The sequence below is a fragment of the Molossus molossus genome, unplaced genomic scaffold, assembly GCF_014108415.1.
Source record: "Molossus molossus isolate mMolMol1 unplaced genomic scaffold, mMolMol1.p scaffold_m16_p_8, whole genome shotgun sequence".
NCBI lineage: Eukaryota > Metazoa > Chordata > Mammalia > Chiroptera > Molossidae > Molossus > Molossus molossus.
The window spans coordinates 64,850,555-64,876,446 of record NW_023425402.1 but is presented as its reverse complement, the minus strand read 5'-3'; the positions used below and the strand labels follow the sequence as shown (position 1 = coordinate 64,876,446).

General features: G+C 37.5%; 2 protein-coding genes across 8 annotated transcripts in view; one reads left to right on the top strand and one right to left on the bottom strand.

Annotated features, from left to right (window-relative positions):
• The window catches only part of RARS2 (arginyl-tRNA synthetase 2, mitochondrial), a 67,462-nt gene extending 43,495 nt beyond the window's left edge, over nucleotides 1-23,967 (bottom strand). The window contains exons 1-4 of one of the 2 annotated variants that reach the window (XM_036249347.1): nucleotides 23,903-23,967; nucleotides 9,720-9,793; nucleotides 4,891-4,990; nucleotides 3,491-3,574 (exon numbers count right to left, since the gene is read on the bottom strand). In XM_036249347.1, the coding sequence (XP_036105240.1) occupies nucleotides 3,491-3,574; nucleotides 4,891-4,990; nucleotides 9,720-9,793; nucleotides 23,903-23,938 (294 nt within the window). In that variant the 5' untranslated portion in view covers nucleotides 23,939-23,967. Of the gene's footprint in view, nucleotides 1-3,490; nucleotides 3,575-4,890; nucleotides 4,991-9,719; nucleotides 9,794-23,902 lie in introns of those variants that run through there. The other variant, XM_036249348.1, reaches the window with a different exon arrangement.
• A 116-nt stretch (nucleotides 23,968-24,083) lies between these two features.
• Nucleotides 24,084-25,892, top strand: part of ORC3 (origin recognition complex subunit 3) — a 60,223-nt gene continuing 58,414 nt past the window's right edge. For all 6 annotated transcript variants that reach the window (XR_004957841.1, XM_036249345.1, XM_036249342.1 and 3 more), the window contains exon 1: nucleotides 24,084-24,154. Coding sequence is in view for 5 of the 6 variants with exons in the window: in XM_036249345.1 (XP_036105238.1) it covers nucleotides 24,131-24,154 (24 nt within the window). In the remaining variant the exon portion in view is untranslated. The remainder of the gene's footprint in view (nucleotides 24,155-25,892) is intronic.

Genomic DNA, 25,892 nt, shown 5'->3' with positions numbered 1-25,892 from the left:
AACAAAAATGTTATCCATTGAGTATTTCTAAGGCACACCTAAAAAACAGAATTCTGTTTAACCTTTTCCTATTTAGTTAAACTCTTATTTTATTTTTTCTCTCCCTGTGAATTCACTATTACCTGAAGTTACAGCTTCTCTTGAAAATCATCCATAAGCTACTTATAGGTGAAAGTTTGGTACCAAAGTGACAGTTCTTCACAATGTATTAACCGGTCATATCTTCTAGCTTTAAAAATTTATGATCCCAGAGATTTGGCAGTTTCTATTGCCTCTAATTTCACATTTTAGCCACCTACCTTTGAGAATAATTTATATGAGGAGACTTTAAGACACTATTAGTGATCCAAACATTTTTTAAGCTAACATTTAATCATCCTTAGTGCTGCCAGTGCTAATAATTCAAATGCAATTCATGAACAGATAATGTTTCATGCAGGCTAAGTTTGTACATGTGTAAGCAATGACAAATTCATAATTCTCTGCTTGAGAAGTTTTGGACATACATCATCGGCTACATGTCAATCTTGACAACTCTAAAATGTAAAAAAAAAAAGATATATAATGGTCCCAAAAGGGTTGAATGCTTTTTTTCTTGACATGATTTGAAAAATTCATTAAACATGCAAATTACCACTGTTTAAAGCCTGAAAATAATGGAGCCAGATGTAGAAGAAATTAGACTTTGAGCAAAAGAGAATTATCATCAAAATTTATAATTTATAACACAAGCACACTCGATACCCTTTTTCAGGCTATGTGTATTCACTGCTTTAGAATGTACCTTTACTGTGACACTGAGCACAGCTACTGTGAGCAATTGGTTTGTTCCTTTAACAAAGATCACACTAAGCCCCTACTGGTTTGGCTCAGTGGTTAGAGCACTGGCCCGCAGACCAGAGAGTCCCGGGTTCGGTTCCCGCTAAGGGCGTGTACCTCTGTTGTAGTTTGGCCCCAGCCCCAGTTGGGGTCATGTGGGTGGTGACCAGTCGATGTGTCTCTCTCATGTAGATGTTTCTCTCTCTCTCTCTTCTTCCCTCTCTTCCTCCTGCTCTATCTGAACATAAATGCAAAAATGTCCTCAGGTGAGGATAAAAAAAAAAAAAAAAATCACACTAAGATCCAGATCCTCAAGGCCAAAATGAAGGGAGAATTGCTATGTAAGAAACAGTAGTCAGACCTCAAAGTCTTAAATCTTATTCCCTCTGTTGTCAACTGAGAAGGATTTGGAAATATTTTTAATAAGCGAGCAAGTGGGCATCCTTAAACCAGACAAAATCTCAGTTTAATTGTAAGAAAGTATAAAAATACATACCATTAAATATTTAAATTATTAAGTAAATATATGCCTTGCCTTAAAATAAAAACCCCATCTCTTTCAGCTAAGCTGGCTGTAAAGGCAAACTCCATCTACCATAGCACATTTTCCCATCTATGAAAAACAAAAAAAAGTGTCACATTGCTCCCTATCAAATGGCCTAAAGTTTGATGGACACTTTGGTGAGCTGCAATTCTGCTTCAATAAAATTAAGTCAACTGGAAGAGTCACTTATTCAAAAAATGGCAAGTAAGAATCACTGGTTTGCTGAATTGACATGAAATGTTATCAAGAGCCCAGCAGGTTGTACACACTTTGTAAAAGGCTCAAAAAAAATGTCCTGCCCTGGCCAGTTTGGCTCAGCAGTTGGAGCATCGACCCGCGGACCAGAGAGTCCCGGGTTCGGTTCCCTCTAAGGGCACATACCAAAAAAAAAAAAAAAAAAAAAAATGTCCTTCTTGTCCTTGTGACTAATTTTGATTATTTACCTTGAAGAGTAAAAAAAGATAAAAGAAAAAAGTTAAAAGATCTAGAGACAAGTAACACTATCTCTTCTTGACTGAAAAAATATATTACTAGAAATTTTGGTTTTATAGTTATTTTCAATTCAAGAGGCAGCATTTACTAAGCTTGACCAACTCAATACTGGTGTGTGTGTGTGTGTTTAATAATATACCAAAGCATGCATTATCATAAATTTTAACGTTTAAATGAGATTAAGTTCTTAACAAAGGTCTCATACCACTGCCTATCCAGAATTATATGCCTTCCACAGTCTTCCTCATCTGAGACCCAATTTCTCTATGCCATTTCCCCAAGTCTTATAGGCCGTCATGATTTTTCCATCTTTCATCTATCTCTTATGCTTATTGTACCAAATCATCTTTATTTATTGAATTTTGGGGTTTTTTAAAAAATCTCTTTTGTCTGGCCAGTATGGCTTAGTGGTTGAGCGTCAATCCATGCACCAAGAGGTCGCTGGTTCAATTCCTGGTCTGGGCACATGCCCAGGTTGTGGGCTAAATCCCCAGTGGGGGACATGCAAGAGGGAGCCAATCAATGTTCTCTCTCATCAATGTGTCTCTCTCCCCCTCTCCCTTCCTCTCTCTCAAATCAATAAAGGACCAAAAAAAAATTTTTAAAAAACCTCTTTCATGTTTTGTTGTTGTTGTTTTTTTTAATCCTCACCAGGGAATATTTTTCCATTTATCTTCAGATAGAGCAGGAGGGAGGGAGAGAGGAAGAGAGAGAGAGAGAGAGAGAGAAACATCAACTGGTTGCCTACCGCACGACCCCAACCAGGGCTGGGGACGAACCACAACCGAGGTACATGCCCTTGGCTGGAACTGAAACTGGGACTCTGATCCGCAGGCTGACGCTCTAACCACTGAGCCAAACCAGCCAGGGCTGTTTTTCTTTTTAAACTGATCTTAGAGGAAGGGAGGAATGAAGAGGAGAGAGGGGAAGAGAGAGAGAAATCAATCAGTTGCCTCCCACATATGCCATGACCAGAAATGGAACCAATAGCCTGGATATGTGCTCTGACTGAGAATTGAACCACCACCTCTTGGTATTCAGGATGATGCTCCAACCATCTAAGCCACACTCACCAGGGCCATTTATTGTTTTATTAAAAGACAAAGCTGTCTTATGGTTTCATCTGTATAAATCACATGCTTCCAACAGAGTACAGGCTACCAGAGAGCAGAAACCAACAGTACCTTTCTTACATTCAATACAGAGTCCATTAATTCATTCAACAATAGTTATCGCACACCTACTACATGCCAGGCATTATATTAGGAACTGAGGATCCAACAGTGAGTAAAACAGAAACTATAAGCCCCAATGGAAATAAGAGTTTAAAGGCAACAGGAATTAATAAAAAATAATGTAAAATACAAACTATGGTAAAGTTCTGCAAGGAGAGATATACAGGGCTATGAGAGTATACCAATAAAGGAGTCAGAAAACCACTGCCCAGGAAATATAAGGATCTGAAGGATAAGCAGGAGTTAAGATGAGGTGGCACTTCAGGCAGAGGCATTAGAATGTGCAAAAGTTCTGATGCAAGAGGAGGCACAATACGTTTAAGAACTGGAGGGCAAGCACTGTAGCTAAAGCAAAGAGAGAGAGTAAAAATGCAAGATCTGAAGCATAACCCATTCTTACCTTTGTTAATAGTTCTCTGTTTATTTTGAAATTTATAGTCCCCTGACCAGTGCTGATTTCACTCACCACTGTATCACATTTTAGCTGAAAAGATAAGAGATCAAGTAAAATAGGTGTATTATAAAATAAGCCTAATGAGAGTTGTAGTTCTAAAACTATTAGCTTTTCAACTGTCCAAAGGCAGTAGGTGCATCATCTCCCTCAGTCATTATATCTGAACCTGGGTCTTAACCAGTCCCTTCAAGTCAATCATTCTATTTGGGTAAATACGTTTTTTCTTTTCCTGACTAGAACACTATTCTGTATTTAGAGTCTCTTCCTCTTTCTCATTCCCTCACCTCAAATTCTCTACCTGACATGGAAGAAAGACAGCCTCACTTTACTCACACCCTACATACCCTGACATGCAATGAACTCTTTTCATCTCACCCACCTTTCACAAGACACAGAACATGACATTCTGTCGGGGCTTTGCCAAAGCATTTGCGTCAATACATAAAATGTAAATAATTTAAATACTCTGTCTTCAGTGAATATGCCTTAAAATTTTAACCAACTAGATATTCAAAGCACCTGATATACACATGTCACTGAAGAGCCACTGGTTTTTATTTTGAGACTAAATATTATAATTAGGATGATTCTATTCCTGGTATACTTACTGATAAAAATATGGGTGGTTTTTGATCAAATAAATATTTACTCAGCCACCAAAGCTCCTTTATCATACTCATTCTTTAAACATCTTTTTCAATGATAGTGACTTTCATTGTTCCAATTCTTTAGGGTGCCCAGACACCTCTTTCGTGTCACATGTAATAACCTTAAATCTTGTCCAACACCTGCCTTTTTTGATGGTATTATACTGACAACATGGTCATTCTCTACAATCCTTTCATTCCTCTTTTAGATACCAAACTCATCAGAAAAATTAGAGATGAAAAAGGTTTATTAAATCATCTAACTGCTTTCTCTCTGTAATCATGATTCTATTTCCATCTAATCATTTCTTCTTATATTTTAATGTTCATCTTCTCAGAAATTCATTTTAAAAAGTGCAATCTACTACTCTAATTTATAAAGCTTGTTCTCCTAAATTCAAAAGTCCATCCAGCTTCAATCTATAAATTTAATTAACACTTCAGTCCTCCTGTAGGTAGTTAATCAAAAAAAAATTCAACAATGTCAGCTTAAGAGGAATGCTCTATAATTAACTTGAAAAATCATCCTTATCTTATAGTACATTGCTAAAATGAATTTAAATTATATTTTCCAAGGTACCTTCAACAAAGAAACATTATTAAATTCATTATTATGGCTGAGATAACCTGCAGAGTATTTTTTTCTTTAAAATAATAAGTGTATTATAAAGTCAATAAAAGGTAATAGTGCTGAAGTACCTTCTCCGCCAGTCGTATGGCTTGAACTTGAATATCTGGTCTTGAATGGTCACTGTTCTCCAATAGAGAATCCACAGAAAGCTGAAAATCAGCTAATTCTCTAAAGACACACATGGAAATAGGAAAAAGCTGTTGTTACCCTACAAACATTACTAGTATAAAACAAAAACACTGATCACTCTGAGTTCTCCACATTGACATAATTTTATAAGAAAAAGGTATTATGCTTTCAGTATACAAAGCAAAGAAATTAGAAGTAGCATCACCTTGTATTTATTTAGAACTTTATCTTTTATCATCTTAAAAAATTCTTCTTCTTCTATTACTTAATTGTAGCTTTATGATATCTCTGTGAGATAGGTAAAGCAGCTAATTTGGAAAAAGTTAAGATTTGACATGTTAGAAAGTAAGCAGGTAAATTTTCATTACATTATTCTCTATAAATTTTTCTGTAGGTTTGCAATAATTCAAAGAGTAAAACAGTGCAGCCGGTGTGGCTCAGTGGTTGAACATCAACCCATGCACCAAGAGGTCGCCGGTTTGATTCCCAGTCAGGGCACATGCCCAGGTTGTGGGCCTAATCCCCAGTGGGGGCAAGCAGGAGGCAGCCAATTGTTGTTCTCTCTCATCAATGTTTCTATCTTTCTCTCTCTCCCCCTCTCCCTTCCTCTCTTTCTAAAAACCAATAAAGAAAAAGAAAATTTAAAAAGAAACCAAACAAAAAAAACAAAGTGTAAAATAATTTTTAATTGATATAGAAACGTCTACATAATTACCCATATTGAACATCTGATACTTAATAAGAAACCAGAGAATGAGTTTCTGTGGGCAGAGTGAGTTGAACCACTGTCACTGACACAAAAGAACACATTTTAGAGGGGCACAAGTGACTTTATTCTTATCACTCTTCAAATTTAGAGATATACCAAAAAAAATCCCGTGTACCTTCTGTTTAATAGCACATTAAAGAACCTAGTCAACAATGACCTTTAAGAATTTTCCTGAGCCTTAATCCATTATCCAGCAGCCTAGTGTGAATTATACTTACTTACCCAAACTCATCTACTGACATTTAATCTGTAACTACAGACCCAAATTCATCTATTAATCAGTGTCTGTGTGATCTTGGTCATGTTGCTTAAACCTCCCTTGTAACCTCTATAAAATGGTAATAATAGTACCTACCTTCATAATGTTGCTGAGAGTTAAGTTCTGGTTAAATAATACTGATCCTAGTTCTGATGTTAAATAAAAATGTTTAATAGTACCAGTATTGAGCCCTGGGAATTATTCTGTCTGTAGTTCTTCATATATTAGCTTGGTTGGCAAACTGTACTATGTTTTTTCCCCCCAAGAGTATTCTCTAACAATAAAATGAAAATCTGATTCTCTTTTTTATTATGTTTTTATTGATTTTTATTTAATTTATTTTTCTTACAGATGTTCCCCCCTGTTTTCATTGATTTTTAGATAGACAAGGGAGAGGGAGAGAGAGAAACATCTTTTGGCTGCTTCCTACACACCCCCTACTGGGAATCAAGCCCGCTACCCAGGCATATGCCCTGACCAGGAATTGAACCAGGACCTCTTAATCCAGCGGTTTTCAACCTGTGGGTCACAATCCCTTTGGGGGTCGAACGACACTTTCACAGGGTTCACCTAAGACATAACAGTAGCAAAATTACAGTTATGAAGTAGCAATGAAAATAATCTTATGGTTGGGAGTCACCACAACATGAGGAACTGTATTAAAGGGTCACGGCATTAGGAAGGTTGAGAAGCACTGTCCATGGAACAACACTCAATCTACTGAGCCACACCGGCCAGACAACAATCTAAAGATTAACTTTAACTATGGAACTCATATAAGGTATGGATGTATTTATTTTACTTATTCTTTCCAAAGGACTCTGATAGCTTAGTCAAGTATTTGTGCCAATAACGTGGGGCACTGAAGATATGTTTAACAAAATGGGAGTAACACACAAACACAAAAATTTTTGTAATGAAAATAATCAAATTAAAAGTAATAAGATCCATATTAACAATATTAATTGAAATTATACAGATTAGAATATACCAAAGATTAAACTATGATTTTTAACATTTAGCAAGGATACTTTTTATAGGTTAAATATGACCATAAACCTATAGGATGGCTCTCAAAACATCCAGGAAACACAGAGGTCATATGATTTTCTATAGATAATTATTTAAAATTATAAATAGTGGGTGGCATCTACAATTTTATTCTGGACTTGAATAATAAACTAGTTCAAATGAATGTAAAATTTCATCTCAATAAAATCACAAATATCCCCTATTAGTTCAGCAGAAGGACAAATTTAAAAATATAACCCTTTTAGTATATTAAAAATGATTAACAATAATTCACTAAACTAGGAATATTTAAAACATGAATTCTGAAATTATGTGAAGGGCTATTTGGCAGTAAAAAAGACCCAAAAGAAAAATAAATGCTTTAAGGAGGTAGACAGGGATCAACCAGACTTGACCTATTTCCCATTTTTCCCTTTTGGGAGCTTTCAATTATATAACCACATGGAACTTTTGCTTTGTCTATTTAAAGATGTAATTCTTAAATGTGAATTATGCAAAAAGTCTGAAAACATTCTAAATGTCCATTAGCAGGGGAGAATTAGAGTACTACTTAGCCATTGTTTAAATGATATTTAGCAGAAAAAAAAAATGATGCCAAGGGAAAAGGATTAAAAACCATACATACAGTAGTTTTATAACTATTTTTTTTCAAATCCTCACCCGAGGATATGTTTCCATTTATCTTCAGACAGTGTGTGTGTGTGGAGGGGGCAGGAGGGGAATCATTGATGTTAGAGAGACATATCGATTGGTTGCCTCCCACATGACCCCAACCAGGCCAGGGACCAAACCCAGGTATATATGTGCCCTTGACCAGAACTGAACTTGAGACTCTTTGGTCTGTAGGCCGATACCCTAACCACTGAGCCAATCTGGCCAGGGCTATCACTATGTTTTTTTAAAGGGTGCAAGACATATTCAAAGAGAAAATGCGAAAATACACCAACTTGCTAACATCAGATGTCTCAACACAGACTAATGGGAATTTTTTCCCTTCTTATTTTTCTGTATTTTCCTTAAGATTATGTTTTGTTTTTGTGATAGAAAAACAAATTAATTGAAGAAAAACTATTAAAAAGGCATAACATCTAAACTAGCTGTAAAATAACCCATTGTGAAGAAGAAGAGTGGGTAGGGGTACAGATAAAACAAAACTGGTCATAAGCTAATGACAGTAATTGATGGGCACATAGGGGTCATTAATCTATTTCCTCAACTTTAATATTGGTAAAAAAATTTTTTTAAGTTTAAAAAGCAATAGTTACTTTCCCCCTACTTCTGAGGAGTTATTATTGTTGTGCTAGAGTGAAATCCCTAAACCGGAGTACTACTGGCTTGTAACAATTATTAATCCTCTGTACTGTGATCAATATTAAATAGAAATTCCACCATAGTTGAAAATATAATTGAACTAGAAGACCTGAGCAAATTGATTCATATCACATTAAATAAACCACATTAACAAAAATAATATTTCTTAATCTCCTGACACTTAATAGCACTTTAGAATAAAGTTAGAAATATAGAACAGTTAGGCTTGGTTTTAATACTGTAAAGGACAGTTGGGTTAACTATGGCAAAGCATTAGAAATTCCCTTCGTTTTAAATGAATGTAATATGTAGAATTTTAGACTTGTAGTTTAGAAAAGCTTTGAGTTCTTCCCCAATATTTATTTTCTATAAACCAAAGTCTTAGCATTTCGAATTGTTAAAGTAGAGCTACCCAAAGGAACTCCAGGCAGGTAAAGGAAATCTTATTCACAAGATGGGCCAACACAGTTCAGTTCATTATAGACCTTTGAAACAGAGACATTCCTATGATTATGCAGAATGTCATTTACAGATTTTATGAAATAGGTAATTGGTCTGGAACATTACATCAATGTATACATAATCGTAACATCTTCTTGGTCAGTGGATCTTAGAACTCAATCTAGAGGAAGTTGCAGCAGGCCATTTTAAAGATGCTCTCTTTTGCAATGCTATATACAGTTTTCTTTTCCTTTTCCACTTATCTTTTTGTCCTACTCTGAGAGCAAGAATATTTGTCCTACTGAATCTAAAATCTTGACAAAGGGGACAAAACATAAGGACATAATGGTACTGATGATTATATCTTTACATCTTTCTAAAGCTTGAGGCTTAAATGCCTACTATGTAGTGAATTTCTTGTCATTATTAATTGGCCAAGAGAGTATTTTATCAAAATATTAAAGTTTTCTATCTAAATGGTAAACAAGTATCATTTAGAATGACCAAACTCACAGAGATAGATATTTACCTGAATCCAACAAGGCAAGTAATAGTTGCACATAATCCTAATCAATAGTTCCCTTTATCACTCACTGGGAGTCCTCAAATGGGGACCAAAAAAACTGCACAAAAAACCTAGCAGGTAAATGTTGTACGTGGCATTTAAGCATCAGAAAGGCGTATAATCTCTCAGAGTCCTTCAAAAACTCTGAGATCCTAACCACAATCTTATTTCTTTTACTTGCTGTTACAAAATTAAATTTGAACCTTATTCTTCATTCTTTTAAAGACTTTGCCATGATTATATTTATTAGCATAAATAAACATCAAAACAACACAAGGATACTAATATGGTTCATTTCAAGAACTACTCTAAATTGAAAAGTAGGTTTCTTTTTGTATATTTACAAAGTCAGCAACATTTGAAATTATTACAAACATTATTTATACTTAACTCTTTTCTGGAAATTGGAACTGCAGATATTGACTTGATCAAGTTTTCTGGTGGAAGATCCAATATTCTGGAAAGCTAAAAATAAAGAAAAAAACAAAACAGAGCAAGGCTGTTAATATATTTGTTCCAGATTCAATGTAATACTACTTAGCAATAGAAGGAACACTGAGACACTTAACAACATAAATGAGCCTCAAATGAACTATGCTAGACATTCCAAAATGGCGGCGGAGTGAATGGAAGCTACACAGACCGTCTCCCAGGACCAAACTGGTATTACAACTAAAACACAGACAAACCGACGGAAAAAAGGAACAGAAAAGCAGCTTGCCAGGACCATATAACCAGGGACACTGACTCGATCCTGGTAGGATTGCAAAAACGCCAGATGAGGGCTGGGAGCCCACAGTCAACAGCTCCACAGCGGCCTTAGCTGTAAGCAGCACCCTTGGCTTAAACTCCCAAGCAGCTCCACAGTGCAGAGCCGGGACAGATGCTAAAATACCCACAGCCACTAACCTTTGGCTCCGGCAGAGGGAGGGCAGACTGGACTGGAACTATGTGGAGACACTTGGGATTTGGAGAGCACTCAGAGCTTTTGCTGAGTTGCAGCCACGCAGGACGGTGGCTATATTGCTCCTTCCCAGGGCTCTGGGGAGAGGCAGCAGCCCTTCCCTCCAAGATTCAACCCCACCTGGTGGCCATTGAAATGCTAATTGAGGCTCATTAACAACCACCATCTTACCCACCCTTAGGAAATCCCCTTACCCTGAGCACCTGAGGGAGTTTTTCAATCAACTAACAACCCCAAACTCTTCAGGTAACCTGGACAGCTAGCTTCCAGGCAAAAAGCTAGAGGATAACAGTATCATTCCTGGGCTAGCAACTCTAACCAGGAAAGTAAGACTTGACAGTGTTGTTTAACGTGGGTCCTCCCTTGCTCATTTAAACCCAGGAGATGGAGCCACAAACAGCAGAACACCAATACCCACCGGGAAAATTAGGAAGGCTCCAAAGCCCACTGTGATAGCCAAAATAGTGAAACACAGAAACAAAAGCCAAATAAAAGAACAAGAGACCTCCACAGAAGATGAGATCAATGTGGAGCAGTTAGGCAAGTTAACAGAGCTACAATTCAGAGCCATGAGCTTGAGGAAGCTCAACAGCATGAGTAAGGAAATAGAGATGCTGAAAATAAACCAATTGGGAATTAAAAATTACCAAGAAGAGATCAAGAGTGACATATCAAAAATAAAGTACACATTGGAAAGTCTAAAGAGCAGAGCAGAGGAAGCTGAGGACTGGATCAGTGAATTTGAAGATAGGGTAGAAAAAAAATCAACCAATCAGAAAACCAAAAGGAAAAAACGATTAAAAAACAGGAAGACAGCTTAAGAGAACTGTGGGACAACTGGAAATGTAATAATGTTCGCATCAAAGGAGTCCCCGAAGCAGAAGAAAATGAGCAAGGGTTAGAGAGTATCTTTGAAGAAATAGTGACAGAAAACTTCCCTAATTTGGTGAATGAAGAAGGCATTCAAGTTCAAGAAGCACAGAGAGCCCCAAGTAAGAAGAACCCAAACAGTCACACACCAAGACACATAGTAATCAAAGTGCCAAAAATTAAAGACAAAGAAAGAATACTAAAAGCAGCAAGAGAGAAGCAACAGATTACCTACAAAGGAAACCCCATAAGGCTCTCAGCTGACTTCTCAACAGAAACAAAACAGGCCAGAAGGCAGTGGCATGAAGTAATCAAGATCATGAAAAACAGGGGTCTGAATCCAAGGCTACTCTACCCAGCAAGGCTGTCATTCAAAATAGAAGGTCAAATAAAGAACTTCCCAGACAAAAAAAAAGGCTAAGGGAATACATTAGCACCAAAGCAGCACTGCAAGAAATGTTAAAATGACTGCTGTAATTAGTAGAAGAAATAGGAAGAAAAATATAACCAAACTAAACAAAAATGGCAATAAGTACATATCAATAATCACCTCAAATGTAAATGGACTGAATGCTCCGATAAAAAGACACAGAGTATCTGACTGGATAAGAAAGCATGACTGATCTATATGTTGTTTACAAGAGACCCACCTCACCACAAAAGACTCACATAGGTTGAAAGTGAAGGGATGGAAAAAAATTTTCCAAGCAAACAGAAAGCAAAAAAAAGCAGGGGTAGCAATAATCACATCAGATAAAATAGATTTCAAAATGAAGACCATACCTAGAGACAAAGAAGGCTACTACATAATATTGAAAGGATCTATCCAACAGGAAGATACAACCTTGATAAACATATATGCACCCAATATAGGAGCACCAAAATATATTAAAAATCTTCTGGAGGACTTCAAAGGAGAAATCGACAGCAATACAATCATAGCAGGGGACTTCAACACCCCGTTGACACCACTGGATAGATCCTCTAGACAAAAAGTTAGCAAGAAAACAGAGACTCTAAATGAAGCACTAGACCAAATGGATTTAATAGATATCTACAGAGAATTACACCCCAAAACTACAGAATACACATTCTTCTCAAGTGCACATGGGACATTCTCAAAGACAGACCACATGATAAGACACAAACTAAATCTCTACAGGTTCGAAGACTGAAATCATATCAAGCATCTTCTCAGATCACAATGGCATGAAACTAGAAATCAACTGCAACAAACACATGCAAAGACATTTGAACACATGTAGGCTCAATAGCATGTTATTAAACAATTAATGGGTTACCAAGGAGATCAAGGAAGAAATTAAAAACTTTCTGGAAACCAATGAAAATGAACACACAACAACACAAAATCTGTGGGATGCAACAAAAGCAGTTCTGAGAGGGAAGTTCATAGCACTACAGGCCTACCTCAAGAAACAAGAAAAAGTTCTAATTGATTGTCTAACCTCACAACTTAAAGAATTAGAAAGCAAACAAAAAGAAAACCCCAGAACAAGTAGAAGGAAGAAAATAGTAAAGATCAGAACAGAAATAATAAACGACATAGAGTCCAAAAAAAAAAAAAAAATTCAAAGGATCAATGAAACAAACAGCTGGTTTTTCGAAAAGATAAACAAGATTGATGGACCCTTAGCTAGACACCAATAAACAGAGAGAGAGAACCCAAATACACAAAATCGGAAATGAAAGAGGAGAAGTAACAACCGACACCACAGAAATAAAAAAGATCATTAACAGCTATTATGAACAATTATATGGCAAGAAATTTAACAATCTAAGTGAAATGGACAAATTTCTAGAAACACACAGTCTCCCAAAACTGGACCGGGAAGAGATAGAAAACTTGAACAGACCAATAACAACTAAGGAAATTGAAGATGTAATCAAGACTCTCCCAGCAAACAAAAGCCCAGGCCCAGATAGCTTCACGGGGGAGTTTTACCAAACATTCAAAGAACTAACACCCATTCTCCTCAAACTGTTTCAAAAAATTCAAGATGAAGGAAGACTTCCAAACTCGTTTTATGAGGCCAGCATAATTCTAATTCCAAAACCAGAAGAAGACACCACAAAGAAAGAAAACTACAGGCCAATATCCCTGATGAACATAGATGCCAAAATCCTGAACAAAATACTAGCAAATCGGATCTAGCAATACATCAAAAAAATTATTCACCATGACCAAGTGGGATTCATTCCAGGGATGCAAGGCTGGTACAATATTTGCAAATCAGTAAATGTGATACACCAGATAAACAAAATGAAGAATAAAAACTACATGATCATATCAACAGACACTGAAAAAGCATTAGACAAAATCCAGCATCCATTTCTGATAGAAAAGCTCAGCAATGTGGGAATAGAGGGATCATATCTCGACATAATAAAGGCCATATATGAAAGACCTACAGCCAACATCATACTCAATGGACAGAAACTAAAAACATTTCCATTAAGAACAGGAACAAGACAGGGATGTCCACTTTCGCCACTCTTATTTAACATTGTACTGGAAGTCTTAGCCACAGCAATCAGACAGGAAGAAAAAATAAAAGGGATCCAAATTGGAAAGGAGGAAGTGAAACTGTCATTATTTGCAGATGACATGATATTATAAATAGAAAACCCTAAATACTCCATCAAAAATCTACTAGACTTAATAAATGAATTTGGCCAAGTAGCAGGATACAAAATTAATGTCAAGAAATCAACGACATTCTTATACACCAATGATGAACTCACAGAAAGAGAAACTGAAAAACCAATTCCATTTACCATCGCGGCAAAAAAATTAATATACCTAGGAATAAACTTAACCAAAGAAGTAAAGAACCTATTTGCAGAAAACTACAGGACATTGAAAAAAGAAATAGAGGAAGATATAAAAAAGTGGAAGCACATACCATGTTCATGTATTGGAAGAATTAACATCATTAAAATGTCCATATTACCCAAAGCAATCTATAGATTCAATGCAATCCCCATCAAAATACCAACAACATATTTCACAGAACTAGAATACTTCAAAAGCTCATATGAAACCAAAAAAAGACCCCAAATAGCCACAGCAATTTTGAAAAAGAAGGACAAAGTAGGTGGGATCACAATACCAGATATCAGGTTATAATACAAAGCGACTGTAATCAAAACAGCCTGGTACTGGTACAAGAACCAGCATATAGACCAGTGGAACAGAATAAAGAACCCAGAAATGGACCCAAGGCAATATGCTCAATTAATATTTGACAGAGATGGCAAGAGCATACAGTGGAGTAAAGACAACCTCTTTAATAAATGGTGTTGGGAAAATTGGACAACTACATGCAAAAAAATGAAACTAGACCATCAACTTACAACATTACACAAAAATAAACTCAAAATGGATAAAAGACTTAAATGTGACCCGTGAATTCATAAAAATTCTAGAATATAGGCAACAAAATTTTGGACATCATACACAGAGGAATTTTCACTGATATATCACCTAAGGCAATAGAAATAAAGAAAAAAATGAACACATGGGACTACATCAAACTAAAAAGCTTCTGCACAGCAAAAGAAACAACCATCAAAATGGAAAGGCAACCCACTGTATGGGAGAACATCATTGCCAATGGTACATCAGATAAGGGGTTAATTTCCAAAATATATAGAGTACTCATACAACTCAACAAAAGGGAGACAATGAACCCAATTAAAAAATGGGCAGAGGAGCTGAATAGACACCTCTCCAAACAGGACATACAAATGGCCAAGCGACATATCAAGAAATGCTTAACATCACTAATCATTAGAGAGATGCAAATTAAAACAACAATGAGGTATGACCTCACACCTGTCAGAATGACCACCATCAACAAATCATCAAACAAGTGTTGGCAAGGGTGTGGAGAAAAGGGGACTCTAGTGCACTGCTGGTGGGAATGCAGACTGGTGTAGCCACTATGAAAAACAATATGGTGTTACCTCAAAAATTAAAAGTTGAACTTCCAGTGATCCTGCTTCTAGGAATATACCCTAAGAGGCCTGAAACACCAATCAGAAAGAATATATGTACCCCATGTTCATAGTAGCACTATTTACAATAGCTAAGATCTGGAAACAGCCCAAATGTCCATCAGTAGATGAATGGATAAAAAAGCTGTGGTACATATACACAATGGAGTACTATGCAGCTGTAAGAAAGAAAGATCTCTTATCCTTTGAGACAACATGAAGGGACCTGGAAAGTATTATCCTAAGTGAAACAAGCCAAGCAGAAAAAGGGAAATACCATATGATCTCACTTATATATGGAATATAATGAATGTAACAGTCTGAGGAATAGGGTAGACCCAGAAACACGGAAGTAGGGTACAGACTGACAACCCTCAGAAGAGGGGGTGGTGGGGGGTGGAAAGAGATAAACCACAGAACTGATATGCATGTATGCATAACCAATGGACATGGACAACAAAGCTGGTGACGGGGTGGGGGGATGGGGAGGAGGGTGTCAATGGGTAAAAAAGGAGAAACATCTGTAACAAATCTAAAATTTAAAAAAAAAAAAATGAACTATGCTAAGTGACTTAAGCCAGACTCAAAGGTCTATATAGTGTATGATTCAATTTATTTAAAATTCTGGAAACCCCAAATTATAAGAATGAAGGAAGGATAGATCAGTGGTTGCCAGGGACTGAAAGTGAGAAGAGGATTTGATTATAAGTAATGAACTGTCCCCCTACAAACATGAATTTTATATTTATAAATTTAAAAATGAATTAATTTTCTTTTTTCCCCAAAAAAAGATAAGAGATGAACCACTGAGGAACCAAAGATAACTCATTTTATTCATTCATCAAGAATTTACTGACTATCTATTTTGTGCCAGACACTGGTCTAGGAAGTGGGGATACAGCAATGAACAAGAAACAAAAATCTCATGCAAACAGATAAACATTGGAAGAAAATAAACAAACAAGCAAACAGATAAACATTGAAGAAAAGTATGATCCCCAGGCCCTATAACAGGTTAACCAGAAATAGCAGGAGTAGGACATTTGTATTTTTAAAAAAGCTCTTTGAATGAGTGTAATGCATAGACATAGTTGTGAACTATTGCCTTAAGCAATCCCATTTATTAAATGGTTCTTACATGACAGGCACATCTTACATGCCTTAATTTTTCTTTGAAATAATCCCAGGACTTTCAGACTATTATGGACTTTATTTCAAGGATGATGAAACTGAAATACAGAGAATTTATGTAACTTCCGTAAGTTAAAAAGCTCAGATGTGAACACAGGCAATCCAAAACCAGAACGTACACCCAACCTGCATCATACTCATATCCTTTCAATGAGAAATGCATACAAACAGTGAAACAGCAGTACAGCCATAATGAATTTAAAACTGTCTTCATCTTTCTTCTCTGCCTCAATTTTTATGAAGCCATTGTAGCAGACAGACCATGGTTGTTGAGGGAGAAGACAAGGGACAAATGGGGTAAATAGGAAAAGTAAAGAATGTAAAAGAAATCTTCTTCAGATTTGTTTGTAAATATTCCAAAGAGTTGAATAAAATAAACCCACTGTCTATTGACTACACATACACGTATTTGTTGAATTTCATAAACGTTAAAAAAAAAGTCAAAACTTGGGGACCTGGAACTGTCATTTATCTTTAAGATGCTATGTACATTTCTGCTTTGATCTAGTATATGTTGGTTTTAAATTTAAATTTCATAGTCTTTATTTTTAAATTCTGGTCTTTAGGAACTGTATTACTGTATCCCCTACAAAAAGGTATTTCTTTTTTTAAAGTTTTTTTTAAAAATAATTTTTCTTTATTGATTTTAGAGAGAGAGGAAGAAAAAGGGAGAGAGAGAAACATTCAGGAGAGAGAACATCGACTGGCTGCCTCCACATGTCGCTCATTGGGGATCTGGCCCACAATCTGGGCATGTGCCCTGACCGAAAATCAAACCAGTGACCTCTTGGTGCATGAGTCAACACTCAACCACTGAGCCATACCAGCTGGGCCAAAAAGGTATTTCTTTAGGATATTTTCTCAGAAGTGGGTAAATATTTTCAAAGTATTTATAGAATAAAAGCTGTAATATTTGTTTATACTACAAAATGTTCCTGCCAATACAGATACTCAGTAATAAAGGTTCTGTTATAATTTCTCTCAGGAAAAAAAAAAAAAAGGTTCAAATTCCAGTTCTATTTTCACTAGCTATGTATCCTTGGGAAAGTCATTTTACATGAATGAACTTACATTTTCACATCTGACAAATAGGGATAATAAATTGATTAAATAATAAACTAGGGCTCTTATGAAGATTAAGAAAAATGTGTCACATAATAAGGATGTAATAAATAGTATTTCCTTCATCTTTTAAAAGGTTTTATTGTGGACATCACATCTCAAAAATGTATCCACAACCATTAACATTTTCTGCCTTTCTTTTTTTATCCTCACCTGAGGACATTTTTCCATTTTTTGTTCAGATAGAGCAGGAGAGAGAGAGAGAGAGAGAAACATCGATGTGAAGGGACACATCAAGTGGCTGCCACCCGCACGACCAAGCAGGGCCGGGGACAAACTGCAACCTAGGTACATGCCCTTTAGCGGGAACCGAACCCGGGTCTCTCTGTACCGCAGGCCGACGCTCTAACTGCTGAGCCAAACTGGCCAGGGCTTTTCTGCCTTTCTTAAATAGAAGTGAACTTTGCTGGGGTAAAAAAAAGTGATGTAGGTAAATTTTAAAACATTCAGCTAACAAATATGTTGTGAACTTAGGTCATAAAATGTTTACATTTAAATGAACAACACAAAGAATTCTCTTTCTTATATAAACTAAAAACTACTTTAAAATGTTTATTTCTTTTATTATTATATCTCATTTGCTCCAAAAGGTCTACAAGGTGGCTTAAAAATGTAAAAATAGCCCTGGCCAGTGTGACTCAGCAGTTAGAGAGTGTGGGCCCTCAGACCAAAGCATCTCAAGTTTGATTCCCAGTCAAGGGCATTTAACTGGATTGCAGGTTCGCTCTCAGGCCTAGTTGGGCACCAATCTGATGTGTCTCTCTCACATTGATGTTATCTTTCTCCCCACCCCCCCACCCCCAGAAAAGCAATGGAAAAAGTATCATTGGGTGAGGATTAACAACAAAAAAAACCCAAAACATAAAAATAAAATGAAGATGTAAAATTATACCAGAAAACCCAAGCTAAAGATAGTTATCATGCTTCTTGGAAACCAAGGTACAAAGGGCATATAACTACACAGAATGTTTTATCTAGCAATAGATCTAGCAAGTCAGGAGGAACACATTTTTCCTAAAAGTAAATTCTAATATCAAGCTATATCAAATTAATAGATTTAGGAAAAAATATAAAAAATCTTAAGAAATTCATAAAGCAATAACATTGTTTAGTTCCGATTCTGAATTTTCCAGACTTATTATACCATAGATGTGAATGCATACAACAATCCAAAGTTATTTTTAAATTTTTCAGTTTTCATGTTGGCACCTAATTCAGCCTAAAAACAACAACTGCACAGGTTAAACAAACATATAAGTCTGTAACTTCTCTAATGGATGAATCTAGTCCTTTATATCATCACTAAATTATTTGCTTTAACCATATCATATCTGTGATTAGGTAACATGGCTAAAAGTAAAGTGCATTTTGTTTCATCTCTGGATTTTTGATTGGGTGTTTTATTTTTGAAATTTAGTAACTTAGCCAGATGTATCTCTGTTAAATTTTTTGTATTATAATTTCCTGACATAGTAATTTACTTTGATCTGTAGATTCAGTTTCTTTTTTCAATGAAATATTTAATCACGGAGAATATATATAATATTCATGCAACCATTACTAATTGAGATGCATTCATAGGTTGTAAGTGACATGCACAGATATGGTAAACACAAAACCTCATATGTGAGGAAAGAGAATTTATAACCAGGGATGGGTAGCCAGAAGATTTTAATATTTACACTTTGGTTTCTTTTTCTTTCATTAAATTCAAGCAAAATTATGTTTCATACTTTTTATTTAAAACAGTATTTCAGTTATGGGTACATGGAAAATCTTAACACTATTACACTTTTATCAGTTGGACATTTTCATCATAAAACTTTTAAAGAAGCAAACAAACCTAAAAATAAAAACTCATTGCACTACAGCCCAATTTTTATAAAAAGCATATCTACCCAGTCTTCCTTCTTATCTTCCTTCTTACCTTTTTCCTGCCTGTACATCTGCAAAAAATATATCTAAAATGAAAGTCAACCTGTTAATAATGGTTTACAGGAGCATTTAAAAATCTTTGCACCTTTTGTATCACTTGATACTTAACAATGAACAGGCATTATTTTTGCAAAAAAAGAAAAAAAATGTGTTCTTTACAAAAGCACAACCTTATTAAAGTACAGCTAAGGAATTGTCATTGAAAATTAAGTCAGGTTCAGATATGTAGCTTTCTGGTGATCTAACTTCATGTGGGGCTAAAGCATTCAGGAAGGGTAATGTATAATTAGGTCCCCCACATCAAAAAACCTGTGGGATGGTAGCGTTGTGGAAAGGGGGTTCAAAATACTATCCTTAGCATTCTAATTTTACATAATGAACAATATTTATCGAGTATATACAATGTACCAAACACAATCCTAAGTACTATAAACGTATTAATTCATTAAATCCTAATGACAAGCCTATAGGCAGCTAAATAATTTTCCAGATTTTACAAATGAGGGACAGAACTTACCTACCTGAGAAGCTGGGTTTAAACCCACATGTCCTCAGTCAGTGTTCTTAATCATTTTACCAATGGTTTGCACACTTTGCTACACATTGGAATGACCCAGTGGTCTTTGGAAAACATTGATGCCTGGATCATGAATATATTGACTTAAGTAGCACTGGGTGTGACCTGAATAACAGGATTTTTTCTTTTTTAATTAATATATTTATTTTTGTTACAGATGTTTCTCCCCTCTCCCCCACTACTACTCCCCTCCTCCTCCCTCCCCACCCTGTCCCCAGCTTTGTTGTCCATGTCAATAACAGGATGTTTAAAAGTTCTTGGGTTCAGCCCTGGCCAGTTTGGCTCAGCGGTTAGAGCGTTGGCCTGCGGTCCTGAGAGACCCGGGTTCGGTTCCCGCTAAGGGCACGTACTTCGGTTGCAGTTTGTCCCCGGCCCTGGTTGGTCGTGCGGGTGGCAGCCACTCGATGTGTCCCTTCACATCGATGTTTCTCTCTCTCTCCCCTCCTCTCTCTCCCTCCCACTCTATCTGTACAAAAAATGGAAAAATATCCTCGGGTGAGGATAAAAAAAAAAAAAAAATAAAAAAAAAAAAAAAAAAAAAAAGTTCTTGGGTTCAGCCCTGATGGTTTGGCTCAGCAGTTAGAGCATCAGCCCACAGACTGGAGAGTTGTGGGTTCGATTCTGGCCAGGGGCAAGTACCTCAGTTTCAGTTCAGTTCCTGGCCCTGGTAGGGGTCCTGTGGGAGGCAACCAATCAATGTGCCTCTCTAGCATCGATGTTTGTTTGTCAGTCTGTTTGTCTGTCTGTCTCTCTCTCTCTCTCACACACACACACACACACACACTATCTGAAGATAGATGGAAGAATATCCTTGGGTGAGGATTAAAAAAAAAAGTTCTTGGGTTCATTGTACATGCAGTGAAGTGTGGGGACCACACTTTCTGCCTCCTGGTCGTCCTTGGTCAGTGGTTAGCCTGGATGAACATTAAAATCACCTGATAATTTTTAGAGTTAAGACACCTACCCCACCCCAGGCCAGGGTCTGGGCTTAGGTATTTTTCAATGCTTCTGAGGTGATTCAGTCTGCAGCTAAGACTTGAAAACCACTGCTAAGGGAGATACCAGCTGCCCTCCATGTTAACAATCAGTGCCCAGGCTAGTGAGTGCTTTTAATTAGGGGAGTAACTTTCGAATGGGTGGGTACACACACACACATACAAATATAAAAGAACCACTGTTCAGCAGTGAAATGTCAGACAGCATGATTTTTAACTCACCTACATTCTCACAGGTTCAGAATTATTCTGGAAATAATAAGATTGTATTTAGTGCTTTCTCTCATGGGGATTTTTCTTTTTTCACCTTCAAGTATAGTGCTAATCCTGGCATTGGGCTTCATCTAGGGCTACCAGAGGTGTTAGGAGGTCCTATTGATAACTAACTACTTACAGCCTCATATTGATGACAGAAAGTTTTTCAGAATAAACTATACTAATAGTTACTCAAAGAAAATAAAATAATAAAAGACTATAACAGTAAAGCTCAAAATTTGAACACAGAAATAAAATTCACAAAATATTAGGCATAGTCCTTGAGACATAAACTAAATAACACCACAAATGAATGAGGAAAAAATGTGAGGCTCAAGGCAGGGAGCACTTATTCAGAGTATCAAAAGTGAAAAATTCATGCATACAATTTCTGGTTTGGGAGGTTCTAATGTGTAATATAATAATGGCTAATTATTGAATAATTACCTTGAATGCTTACAAGGTACCAGGTACAATTCTAAGCCTTAGATTTGGCAACCTAGGGTAAGAGATTCTAATATAATAGAATCTTTGACTCCCAGTATGAGAAAATACATTAATTAATCAGCTTTTGGGCAGCTCTCAACCATTCCTTTCCCAGGCACACACAACTCCTATCCCTCATAGCCAGGGACTGAACACAAAGCCAAAAACTATCCTATCAGTCTGGCTCAGAAAAATTCTATATTCAGTTAGGAGCCAAGTTGAAGATCAAATTTCTGGTCATCATATAAAAACCCCAATTTTGCTAATGTAAGAGATCCTGTGCTTTAGTAACCAGACATATAAGTGACAGAACTGACATCTTCTTATGAAAATTATCTCTGGCCCTAGTTTGGCCCAGCGGTTGGAGCATCGGCCTTCAGACGGAAGGGTCAAGGGTTCTATTTTTGCTCAAGCGCACGTACCTGGGTTGCAGGTATGATCCCAGCCATGGTCAGGGTTGTTTGGGAGGCAACCGATAGATGTCTCTCTCACATCAATGTTTCTCTCTCTCTCCCTCCCTTCTACTCTATCTAAAAAAATCAATGGAAAGATATTCTCAGGCAAGGATTAACGAAAAAAAAGAAAGAAAATTTTTATTCATATAACAGTTTGCAAAGCTATGAGTCTTAAACTCTTAAAATGTTACCAATTATTCTTCCATATCTTAAATTACTTAAACTATCAATTACTCCTAGTTCCTCACTTCTGACTCTAATACAACCAGGTCAGATGTGTATGTTTGCAACCAAGAGCCAATCAATCCTCAAGGGGTTCCACATTTGCAGACTTTCTTCAGGTACAGGTCTGTATTTGCTCCAAGACTCAGACAGACAGCAAACCAGGTAACAACTGAAACTTCAAGGTTCAGAAGAGAACTTCCCTAATGATTTGGAGGGCAAGTTTGTTGCAGTATTTTATTCCCCTCCTCATTACAGAGCTGTTCTAAAGATAACTGAATCAAGAAAAACAGAGTCCCATGCTATTTTCTGAGTTATCAAAACTAATGCTAGGGCAGGCAGCCAAGAGCCTGCCACAAAAGAATTGACCACTTTTTTTTTTATCTTCACCCGAGGACATTTTCCCATTTTTTTGTTCAGGTAGAGTGGGAGGGAGAGAGAGGAACAGAGAGAGAGAGAGAAACATCGATGTGAAAGGGACACATTGAGTGACTGCCACCCGCACAACCGACCAGGGCCGGGGACAAACTGCAACCGAGGTACATGCCCTTAGCGGGAACCGAACCCGGGTCTCTCTGGACCGCAGGCCGACGCTCTAACCGCTGAGCCAAACCGGCCAGGGCAGAATTGACCACTTTTGAAATTAGATTTTTTAGAATAATAATTCAGACCCATCATCTTCTTCACTAAGTGTAAAGAACACCAAAGAATAAAGAAATAAAATGAGGTCACTATAGTCCAGCTACTAAGTAATCAAGTAGGTTGAGGTATGAAGCAACAATTCTGTTATTGCTTTAACTAGTATAGGAACTTAAAATTTTCAAGTTCCCAGTCCTGCACTAATGTCTGGATATATATAAACTCTCCAGGTAATCCTGATTACTCTCTGAAGGAAAAGAATTTCACATATCCATACCACCTGATACCCACTACCCAAACCACTGGTCATCGAGAGGATTATCACCTAGGGCTAATTCTCACCTAGGAATTCAGAGGGTAAGAACTAATTCTCAAGAATGTACTTTTCACTATAAGAACCCTTGGATTTTTCTTCAGAACACCCTGGGCATCGCACAGTTGTATTTTTGGTTTACCAACCGTAAGACCCTTTAATAAATCTTTATTATTCATTTCTAGCAAAGCCTCCTGATTTCTCTAGGTCAACATTAACTTCTGTGGGGTCTAATCACGGGATAATAACTTTCCACCCAAATAAGCATACAAAGCTGGAGAGTGGGAAGCAACATGTGCCTTTCAAAGTTTACTTTTCACCCTGAAAACTGATCTGCGCCGCACGCCCGACCCTCCACCGGGTTTGCCTCAGCAGCTGAATGAAGCATCTCCAAAAAACCCGGGGGAGGCGGCAGAGATGGTTTTCTCAGAACCCGCCCCTCCCGCGAATTGAGGACTGGCCCGCAGCGGCGGAACGGCTTCGGGGCGCGGGGCCCCGCGGGGATCTCCTTCTGCCAGTTTCCGGGCCCGTACCTGACAGGCGATGGACCTGCGGAAGCCGCACGCCATGTCCGCCTCCACGAAGCGCGTCCTGGCCGCCCGCCCTCCTCTGCAACCCCACCTCCGTGCGCCGGAAGCCCGCCCCGAAGGGTGACGCTAGCCAATCAAAAAGCGCAGTGGCCCGCCACTAACCTCTGCCCTGCTGCCGCGAGGGAGCGCGGGAAATCCCGAGTTTCTAGATTCCCGCGGGCCGCTGGGACCATGGCCACCTCCTCGGTGTCCAAGGTACGAGGGGCGGGCGGCTGGTACGATGCTGACATAGTCTCTTTCCCTTTTGAAGAAGGCATGAAGCGGAGGTTACGTAGGCCTAGGTGTACCGATTTCAGGAGAAGGTGCGACGGGCGGAGCTGGGGCATCTCTGCTCCAGGTCCGGTGGAGGCTAACTTTGCTTGGGGTGCGAAGACGGCCGCCGGCCGTAGTGTTTTGACTGGGAGGATTTGTAAATTCTGGTTTGTGGAGGTCGACTGTCCGGAGGATGTTCCCCAGTCTCCCGTCCTGTTTCCTTCTCAAATGTTTATTGTGCGCCAAGCAGTCCGTTAGGTACCAGGATACCAGAGTAAACAAAGGAGACCCAGTTTTTGCACTCAGTAAACACATTAAACACAGATAAACTGACCACTGATTGTGATTAATGTTAGCAAGAAAGAAAGTTCTAAGTGAGAGAGCAGAGGAGCTAGAAGAACTTAATCTAGGTTGCCTAAGGTCAGCGAAGGCTTTTGGAGAAAGTCACATTTTAGCTGAGACCTGAAAAATGAGAAGTTAGGTAAAGGATTGGGGAGGCGGAGGCGGTTTTAGAAGAAAGACATGTTCTTTGGCCCAGAAGATAGAGATAAAATGGCACGTTAAAGGAATTGAGAACTGTATAATCAGAGAGTAGAGCTGGAGAAGGGAACCTTATGAAAAATGGGAATGAAAAAGTCGTGGGGTGTGTGTGTGTGTGTGTATGTATGTATATGTATGTAGATCACAAAGATCTCATACTGGCTGTTTAGAAGGCCAGGGGTTGCAAGACATAGTATAGTTGGTAAGAAGATAAACTTTAGAGCTCTGTTGTACAGTGCGGTAGCCACTAGCCACGTGTGGGTATTTAAATTAAAGTAAAATTAAATAAAATCAAATTTTTAGTTCTTCAGTCTCACTAGCCACAATTGAAATGCTCAATAACCACACGGGGCTGTGACTACATATTAGTGCAGATTATGATATTTTCCTTGTTACTGAAAGTCCTATTGGATAGCCCTTATAGACAAAGTAAAGTAAGACCTTTAGTAATATTATGATTGCAACTGGAAGCCTCTTAACTTAAGCTGTCTGATAAAGCTGAGAAGGCAGATGAAGAAGATGCAAAGACATTTCTGTCTGTATTAAATCAGATTACTAAAGAAAGCTACACCATGGATCTAATTTTTAATTTTGATTAAAATGAAATTATCAGAAGCATTGCCTTCCAAGACTACATATCAAGGAGGAGCTACAAACTTAGAGTTTATTTACAAAGGATTGACTTAACTGATGCTATGTGCAAGCCTGAAGAGATTTAACTGCTAGTATTTTTTTTTTAAATTGGTATTGGTACTGTTTTTATTTTGCCCTGGTTGTAAAGTTCCATGGTCTGTCCTCTGATCCTTTTAGTTGCATAAGCCTCTTATTATTTTTTTAATCCTCACCCCAGGATATGTTTTTACTGATCCTTAGAGAGGAAAGGTGTGAAAGAAAGAGAGAGAGAGAGAGAGAGAGAGAGAGAGCGCGCGCATGATGAGAGAGAGAAACATCAATCAGTTGCCTCCTGTACTTGCCCAGACAGGGGATTGAACCCACAACCTAGGTATGTGCCCTGACCAGGAATTGAACCTGCAAACTTTTGTTATACAGGATGACACTCCAACCAATTAAGCCACCCTGCCAGGGCAAGACTGTTTCTTATTTTTGTATATCTTGTAAAATTGTGAATTGTTGTTTTTTG